This window comes from Mugil cephalus, chromosome 1 (genome assembly GCF_022458985.1).
Source record: "Mugil cephalus isolate CIBA_MC_2020 chromosome 1, CIBA_Mcephalus_1.1, whole genome shotgun sequence".
NCBI classification, from domain to species: Eukaryota; Metazoa; Chordata; class Actinopteri; order Mugiliformes; family Mugilidae; genus Mugil; species Mugil cephalus.
The window spans coordinates 40849007-40870173 of NC_061770.1; the positions used below are offsets into that span (position 1 = coordinate 40849007).

Consider the following 21167-nt stretch of genomic DNA (forward strand, 5'->3'; position numbering starts at 1 on the left):
GGTGGGCGATACTGCAAAATGACCCGATACCAAATACATACAGGAACAGTGTTGCCGATATCGATACTTCTCACTTTCAACAGCAGCTACTTCCATGTACAGCAGTGTATCGTCGTCACAGCAAGTGAAGTTTCCGTGTTTACAGTGCAAAAAAGTGACAATTGAGCATGGATATTAGCAGCATTAGTTTGAATAGTTTGAAGAGCTGTTGTGCGATTGACTGTTCCAACAGATTTGAAAAGCAGTCGGAGATATATTTTTACAGATGTCTTCGACTGCCAAAGAAAAGAGAAGTAAATGGATTGCTGCATTACTAAGAAACAACTAGAATACAGGCACAGAAACCTGGTGTTGTGGTTCACATTTAGTGTCAGGTAATATTAATATAATATATATATAATATAATATTAATTCATGCTGTATTTTTATTGTCAGTTACTTAAGTTACATTCTTGGAGGGCTGGCAGATAACTTTGTGGATGTTGTTGTTTTGGCGTAGTTGCAATATTTGCGATCACTCCTCGTCATCCTTTTAACAGCTGGTTGAACGTTACAGTATTGTATGGCTAATGAGCATAATGGCTCTGAGCATTAGCATCTTTTATTTAGCTACATTCATCATAACTGAAATGAACTAAAACTAACTAAACTAACTGAAACTGCGGCTAATCCACTTTTCCAAAATCTATGCTAGTTCATATGGATCATCCACACATCCTTAATTTGAGCTGATAATCCACATTACCCTGGTCTTGCTGTATTTACTGATACATTTTACCACGTTTTTGCCACTCAGTGGGCGTGGCCACGGGCGGCAGTGACGTCAATGCATGATTTTGCTTTTAACTAGTTTTCATGATTGTGATCACGAAACACAGGACAAAAATTATAGACAAATAATAAAATTAAATGAAATTACTAAAAAATATAACAATATCAACAATATAAATACAACGATATCAAATAAATAGCATAATAAATAATAATAACAAATGCAGTGTTTGGCGGTGGTCGCACCCGTTTGACCCAGATAAGAAAAACTGTAACGTAAGTATCGACTCCATCGCGTAAGTATCGATCACGGCCGACACACATACGGTATCGGTACTATCGATACGTGGGATCGATCCGCCCACCACCAGTTTAGGAGGAAGAAAGCAGCTCCCCAACAAAACTATCAGCGCAGATACAAACATGGCGCCTACCTCCGCCGACAACTTCAGATGAAAGTGTCTGCGAAGAAGAAGTAGCCAGCAAAGTTACGCAGGAGTGTTTCGAAGTGGCTTTTTTTTTTTTTTTAATTAGACTCGCGCGCCGTTCCGGTTTATCTCGCTTTGCAAAGATAAAAAAAAACAAAAAAACAAAAACAAACACGGAATATATTAAGCGGTAAAACAGCAAGTTGCCTTCATGTCAACATTGTCCCTCGCTGCAGTGTAAACAGCTGGTAAGTGCTCCTAATTTCTCGTGTGGGGGGGTTTAACCTTGTCTGGGCGGCCGGGTTTGTCTGCGAGGAGGCGAAAGGGTGGTTTTTAAGTGTTGCGTGGTGACTTTAGTTGTGTGGAAGTAAGGTGACCCGCTGAAAACGCATTTTCCTGGTGCTGCCCGTGCACTTTCCACCCGTGCGTTATTCAACCACGGAAAGAGACAGGCGCAGCGGCCACGTATCACACATGACCAGGAGGAGGACGTTTATTTTTTTTGTTTGTTTGTTTGTTTTATCCGCTGCGATGTGTAATTTTCCTGCATAAAAAAAGAAGTTGACCTACTTATGTTTGGATGCAACAGTTGGGAATATAACACCCCTCTCCACATCCACCTCCACCTCCACCTCCTCCTCCTCCTCCCCGGGCCCTCCTTGACGCCAGATAATCAGCTCAAACCCTGGCTGCAGGTGTCTGCTCTCACTCCCATAATCTGAACTTCCTGCTTCAAAATCAAACATGTACTTTAATAAAAAAACTATTGCTTTTCAAAGCTGCACTCATGACCAGGAACTGTGAACCTGACTTCCTGTTGAGCATGCAGCTTTTTTCTTTTTAACCCAAGTTTCAGATTATACAGTTGTGCAAGATGCCTCTGCTCCTTTTGTGGCTGTGTGTGTGTGTGTGTGCGCGCAACGAGCCATTCAATGCCAAGGTGCTGCTCACATATCTACGCCTCAGCACTTGACTGTTTTCCAGCCAGTGGTAGACGAACCCCTGAGGGCAACGGAGGAGCGCTCTCTGCTCCACAGTCCCGTCACAGTTTTTTCAGTGATTCACGGCATTTATATGATGTTCCTGTTGTGGCAGCCGTGGCACAAGTCCCAGCATAACAGAGCGCGGCACTTCCTCTCGCATTGTCCCTGAAAGCATTCATATTTTTTCAATTAGGTGCTTTATCACCCCGAGGTGGAGGCGATGGTGACGAGTTATAACCGGGTAATAACCGATGGGGCTTGTGGAGTGTCAAAAATGCAGGAATTGCTCGGCCGGGATACTCGGAGCCGTTGCCACGTGGAAACACGGAGGGAAATCTCTTCCTTGACCTTGGCTTGGCCTGACAGGCGCTGGAAAAGGGGAGTGGAGTAAACGTTTCCTCCTACTAACCGCTTCAAGCTGCAGGTAAAAAAGAAAAAAAAAAAAGAAAAAAGAAAGTGGGTCATGGCTGCACTGTGGCTTTGTGTACATTGGACATGCACTTTGTCACCGCCGCCGGTCGCCCAAAGGCTCCGTCAGGTGACCGAGGAGGAGAAGCGCATTGGCCAAGGGAGGGACAAGAGGCGGTTGAAGGACTCGGCAGTTGCCTAGGCAAAAGTCAAATAGGATTGTGATGGAAGGGAAAAATGTTCTCATTACGTGGGAGAGTGAGACACATGTTTCTCACGGAGCAACACATTTTTTTTTTCCGTTCCTGAAATGACTGATTTACCCTAGTGCGCGTCTTTTTAACATCTACCCCTTCCTCAGACAGCCTCCAGACAACAGCAATCCCCCCCCCCCTCCACTTTAGTGCACATCTTCACTTTCACTCCATCATTTTTATTAGTTTTTGGATTTTAAGTGACACTTAATTCGGTTCATACATTTCAACTGACACTTAAATCCTCCTCAGGATTTTGCACAACAAAGGGAATCTGTAACTCTTGGAACTCGCGGCCCTTTCCACTGTAAACACATCTTACTCCAGCTGCTCACACTTCAGCCAAGACTTTAATTCGCTTCATTTTTTTGGTTTATGCGCTCCGACGTTAATAGGTCTTCAAGATTTCCACGGTCCCTGTCTTTTTGTAACCGATGCATCTGTTATATGATGGCATTTTCAAGTCGGAGCTGATTTAATTTTTAAGTTAAATGTTTGTCGACTGCAAAATGATGGATTTTGGTGACGTTTAAGTTTTTAAATTCAGATCTTTTGTCTCTTTTGCTTTTGAAATGTGTTTTATTTTTTAGTTTACGTGCTATTTAAAGCCTTTACGTTTTTGTGTGTTTATTGTCCGTTAATAGTAAGTTTTTAATTTATCTAATTTAATGATCTATGAAATGCTGGTAGAATTTAGATACTCTTATGCGCAAATATGAGAAGAATTGGTCTATACAGATAAAAACACACAACATTTTGGCCAAATTACATTTTTTCTACAAGTATAGATTAGCCATATAATATTGGATCAACCTGGTTTAGAGAGTATGGTTTAGAGAGGCTAAATCCTTATTTGTCCAGTTTGTTGGGAGTATTGAGGTTAACTGTCCTCACAGACTTGAATATTTATTCAGAAGCTACTGTATAGTATACATGCAAGGCTTTGATGTGTACTTTCTTGTAATAGAGTGTACAGATTTGTTCTTATTAACGGATCCTCCGACATTATTGAACTGGGAAAACGAAACGGGAGTCAGTCTTCATTTAAGCTACAACATATGTCCTCAGCCTTATTTAAAATGTAAATTGTATAAATTTTCTGTTCCTCCCGTGAAGAAAGTTTTCCTTGATCATGAGGGTCGGATGTCAGAGTCTGCAACACATCTCGAGATGCTTCGGTTGCACTGATTGCAACCCAATATTTTTTTGCCGTTATTTTATCCTAGTGTCTCTGCTACTTCCTTAGCCGGGAGATAGCTGAAGATATTATGCAAATAGTCGTGCTTGTGAAGCCAACATGCACCTGAAAGAGTTAAGTACATTTTGTTAAGCGGCCTGTTTACATGTTTTAAGACATATTAACTCCAGAGCAAAAACAAGGATCTTGTATTCCTGCCAACACCCCTCCCAGGTAACCAATTCCACTCCTGTGACCCTTGTACTGTACGCTGTGATGTGCCAGCGTTTCGTCCTTTCCCTTCAGTGGGTCTGGATCTGAGTTGGTCAGGCCCCGCTAGTTAGTGAGGCCAATGAGTTTGCCCCCTCTCCGTTCTCCTTAGAGTGGAAAGAATGCTCTCTGTCCTCCGGGCTGTTACGCTTCAGGAGGGAGGTAGTCTTGTGACGTTTTTTTTGCTGGGCCTAGTCTCACTGCTTTGTGCTGCCTCTCGCCGCCTAACCTACCCAACTTGTTTTTAATCGTAAAAAGTCCCATTTTACAGCAACAGCATTTAAAATCTTTGACATTGTCTTTGCGTGATCTCTTGTTGTGGGAAGCACGGCCTCCTGGCTGATGAGTGGGTGGCAGTTGCTTTTCTTGTGCTCAGGCCTCTGTAAAGTGTAACTGCAGACTGTATAATTGGCAAATTGAAAAAATATCCCGGAGACCCCTTGTGAGTTTGTAGCCAGAGTCTGTGCAGTACCGTCCGATGGTGGAGGCTGTTTTATTCGATAGCTGTAGCGTCACCAAATGCTAGCTAGATGGCAAGACTGTGTAGTCGATTTGAGTTTGATGGCATCACAGGGGAAACAGGTTAAAGCAGCTAGCTATATATTATCGGACTGGTTACGCAGTAGGTAGCTGCTGCTGCCATTATGTTATGCTAATGCATAGCTATAATGCTAAAACATAAGTTATCCAAAGAACTGACACGTAAACATGCATAAAAATTATATTTACTACATAATACAATAACAGAAACCATCCGCTAACATGGAGGAGGCGGAGCTTATGACCTATACTGCAGCCAGACACCAGGGGGAGCTCTACTTGACTTGGCTTCAGTTTTGACGAGCTGTCATGGTCATGTCATGCCTCTCTTTATACAGTCTATGCTACAGACCCACAGCAATCGCAGAAGAAAAACTGTAAAAGTTTCCACCTCATCTATTAGAAGTTTTGCCATCACACCTCCGATTAGCTTTAGCCATTGTTTGCAGTTGGCTCAGATGAAGCGTTGCCGTCTGTTTCACTTGTTAAAATTATGTATTGGGCAAAAATACCAACAATTTTTGGGTTAAAGCTTCTGAAATGTGAAATGTTAATAAAGATTCCAACTTTGCAAACATATCGACAGGATTTTAGTTTATTCTTAGATCCTTCTGATTCAAACAATCCAACCAATGGCCTGTAGCAAAATAAATAACAAACATCATCTGTTCTGTTTGCTATCAGTTTGGTTAGGCAATCAGATACCTATTCTGAGAAGCTCGCTGACGGCTACTGAATGACATTGGATTTTATGTATTTATGTTACATGTTCGTGCTAGGGTTAAGCAAACATGACTGAGAAACAAGGTTCACCGTGGGACTTTTGCTTTGTTCTCCCTCTGAAGAGAAAGGGAGATGTTGTTAGCATATGGATACGATAGTGCCCGGCTATCACACGTGCTTATCTGGAGCCAAAAAGCAGAAAGACTGTGAATTATCCACCTCACACATACTCTGAATAGCAAATATTGATCAGTTAAATAGGTTTCCTGCTGTTATCAAGCCTTTTTTTTTTTTTTTTTTTTTTTTCTCGGGAATAAATGCAAACGTCTTTTCTTATTTTCCATATTTTAACCTGAGTGTTTATCCGGCTCTCTCAGCCACTCAGCCGGGCTGTTGGACTCATCACAACACACTGTTAAGATTAATTAGCGGGGTGAGGTATTTACAGACCACACTTTTAACGGCCGACCATATGAAGTCAACGAAACGTCAACTCATCTGGCTTTCGTTCAAACCGCGCAAACCAACGTTTTTTTTTTTTCCCCTGTGGCCCCCAACCTAGTAAAATGGGGCTTGCATCACCTCATTGGCACCTTGTACTCAGCCTGGCCTCCACCACCAACAGTACACTGTGTTGACAGGTGGCAGGGAGGCCCACTTTGCTCTACAGACCCTGGTAAGCGCAGAGCTCCAGAGTGCCACTTGTGCAGCAGAGGCTGACACAGGATGGCTCAGCTGGATCTGAAAGGGTGGTGTGTCTGAGGCTATCGCAGCTTAAATACCATTATCTTCTCCCTTATCCTTTTTTTTTTTTTTAATCAATTTAGTTTTTAACTTTGAGTCATTTGGCATATCTGATCTTTCAGGAAGTGCGCCGTAGTGACCCTGTTCCGCGAATAAGAACAAACAGCGCTCACGCAGAAGTTCAGCACATGCACACTCGTCACAATACAGGGGTTGGTGTCAACCATTTCAGCTATTTCAAAGCAAAGGTCACTCCGTTCCCTCGTGAAATCACAACAACTGCGCGCACGATGGATGCTGCTCTTCATTTTGACTCGCAGCGTTTGACGCAGGGTGCGTGGCTGTTGTGTGTGCGTGCGTGCGTGCGTGTCATCCTCGGCAGCTGTTTGCGAGTGGACGTGCATGGATTGGCTCCTGCTGACATAACTAAGGCGGACACAGCGCTGCCTGTTGTCCTGCATTAAACACAAAAACACACAGAGTTGTACATGCGCACACACACGCAGGCCCGGGCTCTTTCACCCCTGGGGAACGAGCCTCCAGGCTCTTTTGTGCGAAAGGATGAGATCATTGTGGGGCAGACTATGGGGGATGGAGTAAGGGGTTCCACTCTGTGCGCTTAAATAGAAAGATCTCTGTTTCTGGTTCTTGTCTTTCTCTTAATTCCTCCGCGCCTCTCGGAGTCCTGTGGATTCTCCGAATCTCCGAGGGGCGAGGCAGGTGCCTTTAACATCATCTTTAGTAATGTGAGGAGAAGCCCCTCCCCAGTTTTATTTATGGCAACTTGAGAGTTTTCCTCTGCCCTCAGGGGTTGTTGGGCTGCGTAGCCAACATTTGGCACATTTGCAAGCATGTTAAGTCCAGGGCCATCGCCAAGGAATGAAACTGTCCAGTCCAAGAAAACCTGATGCTCTGAGGCATGGACCACTCAGGATGTTAGGACAATAATCTATTTTAAATTTGATTATTATTTGTTGCATAATAGTATTTCTATTTGAATAAACTTACATGGCAGGGATGTAGGTTTTTAGTAATGAACTGCCCTGAAACGTTATAGATGCAGAGCTGGTTACTGATTTCTAAAAGAATGGTTTATTGTACCAGACGCAGTCATTCATTTTATTTTGTTATTTTCCATTACACCTTATCCAGGCCGGTCTTAAAATATATGGATATGACTCCTTACCTCGTGTGCCCCTGTAAATGATCACAGAGTTACTTGGGAGTCCTCATGACACGCGCCGGCTGTACCGAAAACCAGGTCCTGTGGGATGACTTTGCAAATTACAAATCTATTTAGCTCCCAAAAAATTGAGATTTATGAAGACGTGCCGTATTTGCAATCACTGGATGACTTTAAATGGACTTCAGTGTACTGGTTGACCTCCTGTTTTCTGTGTTTTCACATGCAAACATAATGTTTACTGGTTTTGACAAAGGCCTTTAATTCTAGCTTTGGTACTTAGAGAGCAAATTGGAAACTGCTGCAGGTACAGTATACAGCTTATCCCAGTTTTCGACCCCTTCTATTATGTGTAAGTAGTAGGCAGGTACTTCTTAAGGCATACAGTGTAACACAAACAGTGGCTGCAATGAATGAGTTTTGTGTATGGGGTATGAAAGAATAAAAAATACACTTGGCAGTTTAGACGGGGCAAAGCATCAAATTGCCGACCTATTTGTGTTTGTTAGTAATCAGGTTTCGGGATGCCGGTGCACGTCCAGCAGAGCATGTCCAGTCACAATGGAAAACACTACTGTGTGGCTAAACATGAAAACCAAATAAGAGGCTCTGATCCAGCAGCTTTTTAAATTTCAACAAAACTAACAAACTGGACGATATATACGATCATTGTCTGTCGTCATTAAACGTCACGCAGTCATCAAGGGCCAAGATACTGGTATTTATCGTTTAAACAGATTTCAGTCTTCAGTGTAAACAACAACATGTAAAGACACTACAGGTGATGATTTGGCCTTTTTGAGGTGTTGGATCTTCATACAGAATGTGCAAATCTTTGAGGGAAATCAAATCAGTCACGTTCAGTCAAAATCATCAAATGTTATGTTAATGAATTCATCAACTAATCTAAAAGCATGTCTAGTATGTATGGGAGAGCCAGGTTGAGCTTCATGCTATTTTTATTATTTTTTTTTTTTTTTTGACCTGGTTAGTTGTGACCCAACTAGCTGAGCGCCGCCCAGACAAAGAGCATGACACCTGATCATCCGGACACTAGAGTAACAGAGGAACAGGTTTGCTAATGCGAAGGGAGGGGCAGAGCACAGCCTTTTGTGGCAGGCTCATGTTACAACACTTTAGTATAGCAGAACTGCAATGAACTACTTTATCTACCTTTCCAACTAAGAAGCTTCAAAATGTCCCTCCTCGGGTTTACAAGTTTTTAAGTGCAGAATAAAGAGGACTGAAAATCCTAGATGTTATGTTTACAACAGTTTCAAAGCTTTTAAGTGTATTTCCCCGTCAACGCCACCGTTTATGGCCACTACCATGTTTTATTTGCCCACCAGACGTAAAAGTCGCCAATAAAACGCTCCCGATCTGCCATTTTATCTACTGTACATCTAAAACCCAGACTGGGCCGAGTCTCGGCGTCCTTTTAAACGGACTGAAGAGAACATGCCAGCTATGCTGAATGTACCCTTGAAAGGCTCACGGATCAATTTCCTTAGAGGCAGTAACACTAGTCGAAGCTCAGGGTCGTGCAGGCTGGCATTGTTGGGACTCGGTTGCTATGGCAGCATCAATGTTTGTCTATCGTGGGCTGTCACGGAGAGATATTTGTGTGGTTGTGGGGCATATGTGGTAGAGAGGCGCTTGAGTTCACTGGTCCCAGCCTTAGGTGTGGGTTCGTAGTTGTGAGCGCACCTAACGTCAGGGGCTGTTTGTACTCGCAGGGAAGCAGGATTACTCATTTTAGTATTAGTGATGCTAATTTGTGGCGAAACGGCAGTACACAATATGCCAAATATCAAATGGGCAGAAATGTGTTTGTTAGTTTATATGACTACCTTTGCTAATCTAACTTCTGTATTGGACAGCAGTTAGCAACATATCAATGATTAACACTACCTGTCCACAACAAATGTTATTGTTGTGCTACTGTAACAATTTTTAAACGGCAAAATAATACGACGGCATTCTTTGTGGAGATAAATATCGCTATATCATATAACTAGGAAAGCATTTCAGTCATCTGCAAACAGAAATACACTAATAATAATACAGTACATAGGTATATACAGTACATGTGTGGAAGATAACAGCAGATGTCATATATGTGGCATTAAATTAGTTGTCTGGTGTCTGGTTTCATGTTCTGACAGCTTTAAAATAAAATAAAGAAAATGCACTAATCCCAAGTTATACCAGAGAAATCCAAGCCTCGGTCTCAGATTTCACGAGAAACGTGGTGGGATGTTTACTGTTCTCTATAAAGTACATGTTGTTTCATTGGCTTGGGTAACATTCATAGGGTAGCATTCACATCCCCCTCATACAGATCTGCTGGCTGGCCAGGATAGTGTTTGTTTTTTCATTTTGTTTTTTTCAGTTAACATAGCTTTGTTCCCCGCTGTGACACTTTGTGGTGATCTGTGCCCATGCTGTCAGGAAACAGTATGACTCAGCCTTGATGTTTTTCATACCAGCAATACCATTTCAGGGATGAAATGTAGCAGTTAATGCTTGTGACAGAGGTGGAAATGTGCATGTTATTCAGCAGAGCAGAGTCTTTTCAAGCATTCGTTAAATTTTAAAAATGTCAAAAATTGTTCAGCTTTCTTTAGGATGTGTAAGCGATTCAATTCCTGCAACTACAAGAGGATCGGGCTTAAAATGAGCCTTGTATTATACACCTGTATATACATCAGGCATACCATTATGATCACCTTCCTAATATTATGTAGGTCTCTCTAGTGTCTCCAAAACAACTGTGACTCATCATTCAGAAAATGGACAATGGTCTGAGGGTGTCCTCTGGTGTCTGGCAACAGAATGTTGTTAGTGGGGGTCTTTGGGTCCTATGGGTTGAGGGGAGGGGCCTCTGGATCAGTCTTGTTCCAGTGCATCCCACAGCTACCTGATCAGTTTCGGATCTAGTGAATTTGAAGGTTGCTGCCATCGAGGAGTGCCATTTCTATGGGGAGGTGGTGCCTGGTCTTGTCAAGGTGGGTGGTACACATCTAAGTAACATCCGCATGAATATTGGGTCCCACAGTATCCCAGCAGAACATTGTATTGTCACAAGAGGTGATCTTGTGACAAGTGGTCTTAATGTTATGCCTGATTGGTGTATGTCATGACTTGTGCCTTCATGCAGGCAGTCGTAACTCCCTTCTTGGTGTTTTTCATCTGGTGAAGTTTTAGACTAAAAGTGCTTGAAATGACTGTTTGTAATATGAAGGCTGTTCCAAGTAGAGATCGTTATATAAGCCGCCCAAATCAGGCCGATATTTGCATTTTGTACTGGTATTGGTATCGACCGTTACGTGGGTGCATTCGCTGATACATATATATATATTTTTTCCCCCCACAAGATTTACTGACAGGCCCATCCACAGGCAGCACTGTGCTGCTGGAGATGTTGCAGATCCATGCAGCCCATACATGACCCCTCCCCCACTAGCAGAGTGCGTGCAGCTGCAAGCTGGAAAATGCCGGTAGTCATGTTGAGCACCCCTGAAAAGAACTGAAAAAAAATATTACCAAACAAAGATCTATTTACTTTATCACTCAGAAATAACACCTACAGTCATTAGCAACAGCCCTAACTTTTACTGTTGTTGTTCAGTAGGAGTTTGCTAGCTGGCATTTTTTCTCTCTCTCTGGCAAACTTATAGTGCTGATTGTCAATCAACCACTGTCAACAATTTAGATTGAAGCTTTTAGTAGGAATATGTGTTGATGTTAAAGCTAAGGTGTTAGACTAATTCTGCCTATAAGCTAACTATGCTTTATTTATCATTTATTTTGTATGCATAAGAGCTTTAAATATTCTTTGCGTTAAATAAAAGATCATGTTTTTGGTTAAATTGAGACTTGTAACATTTGTTACCATTGTATCATTTTTATCATGTAAAATGGAGGGAGAAAAAGCAGTATCGGCTCCAAATATCGACTCAGATAAAACGGCAGCACGTATCAGCCGTCGGCCAATGCTGACGCGAAAAAGCATAGATATCGTATTGGCCTTAAAAAATCCTTATCATTAAATCTCTAGTTCTAAGTGACAAACCTCTCAGAATTGTAGGCCACCTAAGCAGTTCACATAGGTTTATAGTGTAAACAACATGTAGGTTGTGGTCAGACCAAGTACTGAGCTGTATAGTCACTGAACTCTCAAAGCCAAATGCACAGCCGCACGTAATGCACACAAAATAGACTGCCTTATGTAGTAAAACGAGGACCGGTACGGTGCCAGACAACTGGATTAAATAAACGAGTGGTATATTTTTGAGACAAATGGCAGGAAAATACAGCTGAAGTGCCAGTGCATAGACAGGGCTATACCCCTATTGCTTTTGGTTTTCTATACTGGAACTTGACTATTTCAGTCCTGTTTCATCACCAGTCCAGCTAGGCAGCAGTGGGCAGCTATCTTTAAAAACCCACTCTATGCTGCCTCTTCCAACTGTTCCATTGTTAGCAACTAGCTAATGCAACACTGTGTCGTTGCTAAAGAACCAAATTGTTCCCGTGGAGTACAGAAGCAGCAACTTCATCCAAGGTAATGCCAGCATGCAACATATCTGCCAGATGTAAACATCAGCTTGAATCAGCTTGAAATATAGTCCTTGTTTGTAGACAGGTGTCTCAAACAAGGGTAATGTGCTGTTTCAGGTGTGATGCACTGGCTGACCCTTTCCTGTGGTGTGTGTGCTTTAGCTGTGAAGACTAAACACAGGAAGACCAATTATCCCCTGTTCTAGCCACCAGAATACATTTATTGGCCAATCCTTGGTGAAAACACTTTTTACAGAGCGGTTTGTGAAAGAGCATATGCAGTCTGAAAACAGCCGTTTGCTTTTGAGTGGGGCTTTGACCAGTGAGATGTAACCATGGAGACACTGCAGTAAATCTCTTCAGAGCAATAATTCTTAGTTTTATGCCTTTTGATTGCTGTTGTGCATCATCATAAAAGAAGTGTTGGATCCATTTGAAACTAGTGTAATTTGTTTTAATGGAGTGGAAGAGGGAGAGAGACATGATTTTTTTTTTCGTTCAGCATCTGGAATCGTTTGAGTTTGTATGAATTTTATTTACAAGAACAAATACAGATGAGTTTCCAAGACTTTCTTCGGAACGATTCAATGTCTTATAAATAAACGTGTGGCTGTCTCATAAAAGTGGCCGACAGATCCTTGAAACTATGTCAGAGTGACCGGCTAATCCATCCTACATTCACTGATGCACTTTTATTGCCGTTCCTCTCGGTGGAAAGTTGAAGTCATTTAGCCTCCGCTTGGATATGACATTAAACTTCAAGGCTTGATGAGGCCGATTCTCTTTTACTGGAGTGTTTTCCCAACATTAAAAAGAAAAATTGGGCCACATTCTGGGCAAATGTCCAACTGCAATTCTTGATATCTACCTGGATTTTAAAGCTGGCCGTATACTAGAAACAAGTCAATTGTCGCAACTTTGTCATAGGCAAAGCGCCAGTTAACCTCCAAAAAAACACTGCTTCTTGTATTGTTCAATGAGGTAATCACTCACATCCTAGTAAAAATGAATGAAACATTAAATATTTAGTCGCACACATAAAACCATTGTTGACCCAGAGTGTATGCTGTCAATGAACAAAAGGCTCAAAACCTGGATTTATTACTTTTTTGTACAAAGTGTGTTAGCTCTTTCACTATCTTGCTGTGCCTGAATAGTTTTCCTCCCAGGCATGTCAGTCTACCTCCTGCTGCTTCAACAGCATGAGCCAACAGATACCTTGCAATGCTCTGCAGCTAGCAGTTGTGCTGTTCTTAGGATTTCTCTACCTTCAACTTTGTTATTTTTCAATCTGTCAGTATGCTACACTTTTTTGCAAAATTTCAAAAGTTACAATGCATGGTACAAAAAAAAAACGGACTCTCTTAACCTATGCTACGATGTCCAGGGCTGACAGTGCTGGCTGTGGCTGTACAAACCAGCTTCTTTTTCTGTCCTCCTGCCACAGCTGACTCACTACTGGAAAAATTGAACTTCCTGTTCTCGGGCCTAACTGCTTTTTGAAGAGGAGGTGGACGTGCTTGCTTCATGTTATACCCTTTCTTTTGCTCTCTGTGCTCCTTTCTGTTTAAAGTGGACAGAAGCAGCACAACTAAAGGAAAATAAGATTAGTGGAGCATCGTCTGCAAACAGTATAAAGACAACATATCTAAATTAATCAAAGCATCTTTTTTCTGCATTTATTTTATTGTAAAAAATATATCTATGTATACACAGATGCTGATATATTTGATAGGCCTATAATGGCTGTTACTGGCTGACCAATGTGTCGGTCAGACTCTGAACTTGGTGTCATGACTCAAGTTTATAAGAAAACATAAAACAGTACATCATAGCTAAGGGCATAAAACGACGTATTGTGGTAGCTCCAGTCTTGTGAACAAGTGTCATTTTTTTTATATATATATATTTTCCACTATTCCGGGGAAATTTGAGACCATTTTTCCAAGTGTTTTATAGACTCTGGTGTCCGGCTGATTTACGCTCTCAATGGCATTTCTGAGCATTCCTCCAGGCTCTCCCTTGGCTCCCTGCCGCCACCAGAGCTTTAAGACTCTTAACATGTTTGAAGCGGTGCAGTGATATACAATGACAAGAGTGTTTGTGCATGTCAGTGGATCCAGTCCCTTCATTACCCCTTGTGTTGCACCATTTTGTTTGCTTGGTTGTGGTGCAGCAGCCTTAAAGGATCCTTTTATTGCCTTGGCCACAGTATTATTTAGCATTCTGTGTATGCTTGCATGTGAAGTGCATCCCACTGCCCAGTAGTGAGATGTACAAGCTGTACTTTGGGTATTCAGTGAGCTTCTTCTTGGCTTCTTGGAAGGTCTGTGATGTGGGAGTTTAAACAACAGCAGAGAATTTAAAACATGTCTCTATGCTAATGTCATTCCAAATTAATGACTTTATTTTCTTACCTCACAGGTACACCCAGCCATGATTGAGGATAAGGGTCACCGCGTGACAGACTACTTTGTGGTGGCCGGGCTGACAGACAAGTCCACACCTCTAGAGCAGGACCTGTCGGATACCAAGTCCAGCGGGCCCAAAGCTCCCATCACCGACTTGGCCGTCATCAACAAGTCGGCAGGAGAAACCGTTCCTGAGGGCTTCACTTGCATCGACAGCACCTACAGCGGCCAGCCAGCAAACCTTAATCATGGCAGTCTTAAGAGCCCCGAGCTCTTCCTGTGCTACAAGAGGGGCCGGGGGAAGTCTCCGCTTATTGACATTGGGTGAGTCAGCCATTTATTTCTGCCACTGTTGCTAATCTGGCGTGTTCATATGTCTGCAGCAGCAAGGGACTATTGTAAAAGTGTTTTTTCTTATGTGCATGCTGAAACTGGGTCCTACTGATATCTGTGAAACCGGGTTAAATGACAACATGTACTTGGTCAATTCACCCAACTCCTACACGTTAACCCTTTAAAACCAAACGGATCGCCGGCAGTCCGTTTAAACAAGCTGTATTTGATTTACTGTAACTCACAGTGGTTTGCACTATTGACAATATTCAAAGTGTGGCTGAACACTGGGAAGTGGTGCTTTTATCTTTTGAAAGACCTTTGTGACATCTGAAGGGTACAACGAACTTCATTTTTACCAACAAATTCCTCTAAACAACTTTTTCTCCCTGGGCCTCCCCGGTCTTGCGTCACTCCCCAACCTGCAGCCAACAGCCGCGGCACGTCGTCATTACCGTAATGACAGCTTTTTTTCCAGAAAGTGCAACTTTCCTTTATTTTTTTATGCACAGGTGGATGTTTAGATCTTAAAGAGTTAAAGACTGCCAAAGTACGCTTATGCCCTTCAGACAAATCCATTCGTTTCTTAAGTTATTTGATATCCCTTCAGTTTGTTCTGAACCTTGAGGCAACACACATTTACGTTAACCTTGAATTCTACTTACTCACACTCGGCTGTGGTGCTATTTCTAAACAGATAAACAGAACTGAGCTAAGGCTGGGGATCCCCAGAAAACATCTGCGGCGCTTACGTGTTTCAGAGCGCCATTGTCGCCACGCCCTAACCTGCCACACCAGACTCGTCTTTGAGCATCGTCTACCGCTGCGGCTGGACGAGGGCACGCGAGGATTCAAAATCGATAATAATCAATGTCGAGTCGCGGGTATTTAAAGAGAACAATAGTCGAGCAAAACACTTATTTGTCTGTATGAACACTACATGACCATAAGATGACCTTAGGAACTTGACTGGCTGGCAAGTGTGAAGGACAAGATTGTTGGTTCTAAACCAGATTTAGTTCAAAGTAGGGCACAACGGACCACTGCATGACCAACTACGGCAACTACAAATGTGTTTAAAAATCCCTCAAGTGTCCTGCTGCAGAGCAGATTGCCAACTGACATTTCGCCACGTAGAGCACCAGGGCGGAGGTCCGAAGCCAAAACACACTTAAAGTAGATATTTTTTCCCCGAGTACTCAGCTGATGAAAAATATTTCGATGACAAGCGTTGCTATCGTGATGTGATTTAGATAACCAGTGAACTGGACTGTGTTATTTACAGTTCATGGGTCTTGTGAGGTCTTTCCTCATTACACAACTTCGATTTGTATGTTCACATTTAACTATAGCAGGCATGACAAACATTTTTTTATTTTTTTATTTTTTTTCAGAGGTGGAAGGAAGTAGGCTTGGTAAATACTTGATTTACTCGCCCTTATTTCGTCATGGATCTCTCCCTCTCTGCCACACCTCTTGGCTCCTGTCTGTTTGTAGGAATTTTCCTGTTTCCTTCTATTATCTTTCAAAACGGAACTCTTATAATTTACTCCGTGCTGTCAACAAAGTCTAAAGCAAATGGACCTGCAGAGGAGCCAAGAGGGAAATATAACATCTATCACCAATGCTTTGTGCCTCTTAACTTGTCTGTCCTGACTGATCTGAGCTAAATCCCAGTTTGATTCTAGATGTGCTTCACTGAGTGTAACAATGTGACACCCTGAGGCGTTTAAGTCCCAGACACACAACTCTTTGTCTAAAGCCTGTTTGTGTTTACAAACTGGAGTTTCCAGTTACAAGAAACAACACTCAGCGCTCACTGACTGTGTAAATTTAAATTTCTTCTTTTATTTCCGTCGCTTCTTCCTGTGATAATTTACGTCACGTATTCTTGAGCCAGGCTCCACTCTGCTAAATGGACTTTTAACTTCATGAAACATTTCAGCCGCGGGTGTCACAAGCAGAAGATTGTATGTCAAGTCATGTTTCCTTTTAAAGAGATTACGCAATACGTCTTTAGCATGCAAATGGATAGGGTTGAGAAATTTAGAAGCAAACGGTATGCACAGTGGCTACTTTAGAGTTTGTTTTCATCGGTTCAGGCTCCAGGTCAGCGGTGCAGCTAATGAGGCCGAATAACACATTCCATCGGCTACTGTAGTCTCCTTCTTTGAATTGCTTCAGAGATAATATTAGAAGACTCCCGTCATTGATATGACAATATGAGGGTTGTTTGACTCACTTCCTGATGGTCAGATTACTCGGTTGAAGTACGATAGATAGAAGTTCAGTACGCATGTGTTGGCTGGTGTTTTTTTTTTTTTTCGGCCGACAACTCTAAAGCCTGCTAGTTCTCTGCCGATTGACTGCACGTAAACCCAGCAAACTGTAAATCATTTATTCCTCCTTCTGGCAGCTCTGCTGTCAGTGAAGCATTTCCAGCCGGGGGCTCTGGAGCGTCACCACTTACTGTGCCCATTAGGACCCTGTTTTTGTTGCCTAAATGAGAATTCTCTGGCAACTGTCCTCCTGGCCTCTTTAGGTTTTTCTTGCTCTCCTTTCAGAATAAATGGAGTGTTTCAGGACTATTGTATCCGCACCGGCTGCCCGAAGCCTGCCCAAGATGAAAGAAAATGTTTTTTAGTCTTAGTTTAAAGAGGGCAGCAGTCAAAGCTTATTTGGCCTCCCACATGGCATTGTCCACATGGAAAGGGAAGCATGCTGCCATAGAAGCCCTGCAGGCATGCAAAAAAGATCTAACACAGTAGTGGGACACTGATTGCTTTTAGCTGTGCAATTTTCCACAGACGAAATTATCAACAATCAGAGCTAGGTAAATCATAACTATAGTATATCATTATCTTCAAAGTGTTGATTATGTAATCATGTCCAAGGCTGGATCCTTTTACAGTCTGGGATTTGAATGAGTCAGCTATAATAAAGTAAGTAAATAAGTCTGAATCACAGCCTTCGCAGAAGACGGACTAGTCACCGAGGCTTCAAGGGGAAAACCAGAGCTCTAGGAAGAAAGTCTGTGGCGCTGACCGCAGCCCGATCCTCTCTGTATAACAGGAGAACCAGAGAGTATTCTCACCACCGAGGAATGGAGCATTTGAACCCAAGTAACAGCGGCGATGCTGATCTGCTTAATCATCACCACCATAAAGCCTGACATCAAATGACTCTTTGTCATCTGAAAAGGGGGCTGTTTATTTATTTATTTTTTTTGTGTTTGTGACGAACTCACAAAAATTTATCGCCCATCTCAGCATTTGCCCTCAAACCTCACCGAGCACTTCAGCACCTTTCTCGTCATTTTTTTGTTGGTTAACTCTGCAGGTGCATCTGCATTAACTTTTCAGCAGCACTGTAACTGTACTGTACTGCTACGTACTGCAGACAGTGTTAAACACTGTGGGGGCTTTTTGAAACAGAAGTAGCAGAAGTTTGTGTCAGCGGGTTAGGGATTAGAGACCAAAACAGAGCTAAAATGAAATTGAATGTTTGATTTTCATTCAACTTGTAGCGCAGACCGAAGTTCGCAAAATCTTTGATTGAGTTGACATTTGTTATATATTTTTAAATTTCCCTCCACAAATTTAAATTTATTTAAATACACATCAACATGAATCCAACCTATTTTATTAAAGGGATAAGGGATAGCTTCATATTTAATGCAGAATGATAATAATATATATTTATAAATAGCACTGGGCAGAGTTTAATATAGAACACATATAGTCGATAGGGGGTCCCTGCTTAATCTTACTTTGGGTATCAGTTTGGGGTCCTTGGCCTGAAAAACATTGAAGACCCCTGTTCTAGTGAATATCAACATTTGCTAGCATGTACAGCTTTAAAAGGTATTGTTGTGTTATTGCGTTAACTGCACATGGGCAGAAAATCAGTTTTTAAAGCCCAGTGCCATTTACTCACCCTTTATGTCCTGTGTTCACACTATAAGGCTTTACTTTTTCTCACCTAAACCTTATAGTGTACTTAACTTGTATATGGGAAAATATAAAACTGGTCTTCTTATAGACTGTAGATTTGCACTTTATATTATCCTCAAACATGTATCACTTCCTATATTGTATTTTATTGTATTCTGTGTTCAGGAAATATAACCTGGTATAAAGAGGAATAAGACAAACGAGAATTCATGGGGGTTTCTCTGGAAACTCAGAGAAACCAACTCATTTCTCAGGAAATTATAAAAGGCACCTTTTTATTTCCTTTTTTTGTGCACCACAAAGAATCTCCTGTTAGTTTCCATTTAGCCGTGCTCTTCTGTCTTTCAAATTCCTAATTTGCTGTTAGCATTCAAACTCCAGTGTCCTCATGTATTCGCTCTGGGGACTGTTGCATCACTAGAATGCGAGTTATTTCTCTTTTGGCAGTGAGGTCTGTTTAGAAAATGAAAGACACGTCTGACAAACAGATTCCAGGACGGCACCCTTTTAAATACTGTTGGCTCTGGATTTAAATCCGAAGACGGCTATGATAAAAAACATATTGTCGGGTTATTATTGTACTTTTCTCTTTTTCCCCCTGTTGCACATAAGGTGATCAGGCATAACGGGAGAAGTAAACAACGTTGACCATCTTGTGGCAATAACACGTTCTGCTGGGAAACTTTTGGAGCTGACATTCAAGCGTTGGTTGACATGCAGTCACACATCCCATCACTTCTTGTCTTCTTGTTGGTTGCTAGCTCGTAGCTGACTGTTAGCCTACTGGTTGGTTTTTCAGTCCGTCTGGGCTTCTAAATGTGTTTTGCCTCGGGTTTGTAACATCTCATCCTGTGTAATAATGAATGGATGTTTGTTAGATATGCACCTCCACCCCATGGCAATGACACTCCTTGATGGAAGCAGCCATCCCCAGCAGGATGCAGCCTGACACAGAGACGCACAAAAAACGCTTTAGGGGCAACTAAAAAAAACATGAAAAACTGCCCAAAACTGCCCTAGGACCCACTAACATCATTCTGCTACCAACTGTGGGAAGGCAGTCATAATGTTATGCCTGATCGGTGTATATCATACCCTCTAACATATTCGTCCCTGGCTGTGTGTGTCTCTCTCAGGGTGCTGTACGAAGGTAAGGAGCGCCTGATCCAGGGCTGCGAGGTCATCCAGGCGACGCCTTACGGCCGCTGCGCCAACGTCAACAACAGCTCCGCCACCTCCCAGCGCATCTTCATCACCTTCCGCCGAGCGCCACCTGTGCAGCCTCAGAACTCGCTGGCTGTGACGGACATTTGCGTCATCGTCACCAGCAAAGGGGAGACGCCACCGCACACGTTCTGCAAAGTGGACAAGAACCTCAACTGTGGCATGGTAGATCTGAGTGTTGTTGTTTCTCAGCTCCTGCACACACACTCAGATATGCATCATATCAATGTAACCCTGTCATTATTATTATTTTTTTCTTTTTCAGTGGGGCTCTAATGTGTTCCTGTGCTACAAGAAATCAGTGTCTGCGTCTAATTCCATCAGTTACAAAGCTGGTGAGTAACAGTAGGCTGTAGATGTGGTGACATTTTCATATAATAAACTGTCATCTATTCTCCGTGCATGCTCTTTGTGTCACTTTTGCCATCATTTAATTACATTATCAGCTTTGAATTGTGCCGGCTTTGCAATTACCACGTCTGCTGCCAGAGTGTCTTGCAGTGGGAATTAGGTTAGGGAGTATATCTTCGTAGTTTGCCTCACAACGGCTGAAATAATACATGGTTTTAAAGTCTCCCTAAAGCAACAGCGAATAGCTTAATGTTGAGTCACTACCTTGTGTATGAGTCAGCATTTGCGTCCCTCTCCTGCAACTACATATCTCTAAAGATTTTTGAATGTTGTTGCACATTGTAACTCTTCCTGTTTGACATTTGTGTAAAAGGTTGGATGTATACACCCGGATGCAGTGAGTGGTTAATAGATATGTTATGGTTGTTTTTGGAATAAATGGCCTTCAGTGCACTCTGTTAAAAAGGGTTTTGTTGTATTAATGTGCGCAGCCCTACTAAATGACACGTTAACAAAAATGCTCTGAAGTGGGAAATGGTGCCGCATTGTGTGTCTTCACAATCGCTCATGTTTTTGTCTCGGTCCTGAAGCGAGCGGCACCTTCGGTTCGTATCTGCGATCTGGCAGTAGATGTTAATTGCTTTATACAGCTGGTATTTCTGAACTGTTGTGTGACATTTTCGCTGACTGAATGCTTCCGTAACAGCTTGGCCTTTGGTACACTTCGCAGGCATATAATCAGTGCTCGTGTGAGCGTGCGCGCACATACACACACCCATGCAGGCACACATGCTGGCTTTATCTCTTGGGCTGCCTTTTTCCTGTGAGGCGGCTGTTTATTCATCTCGGAC

General features: G+C 42.3%; 1 protein-coding gene across 3 annotated transcripts in view; it reads left to right on the forward strand.

Moving 5' to 3' along the window:
- Window positions 1-1165: 1165 nt before the first annotated feature.
- Window positions 1166-21167, forward strand: part of dennd4c (DENN/MADD domain containing 4C) — a 38308-nt gene continuing 18306 nt past the window's right edge. For 2 of the 3 annotated variants that reach the window (XM_047577440.1, XM_047577456.1), the window contains exons 1-4: window positions 1166-1447; window positions 14469-14779; window positions 19878-20130; window positions 20231-20300. In XM_047577440.1, the coding sequence (XP_047433396.1) occupies window positions 14481-14779; window positions 19878-20130; window positions 20231-20300 (622 nt within the window). In that variant the 5' untranslated portion in view covers window positions 1166-1447; window positions 14469-14480. Of the gene's footprint in view, window positions 1448-2375; window positions 2607-14468; window positions 14780-19877; window positions 20131-20230; window positions 20301-21167 lie in introns of all 3 variants that reach the window. The other variant, XM_047577447.1, reaches the window with a different exon arrangement.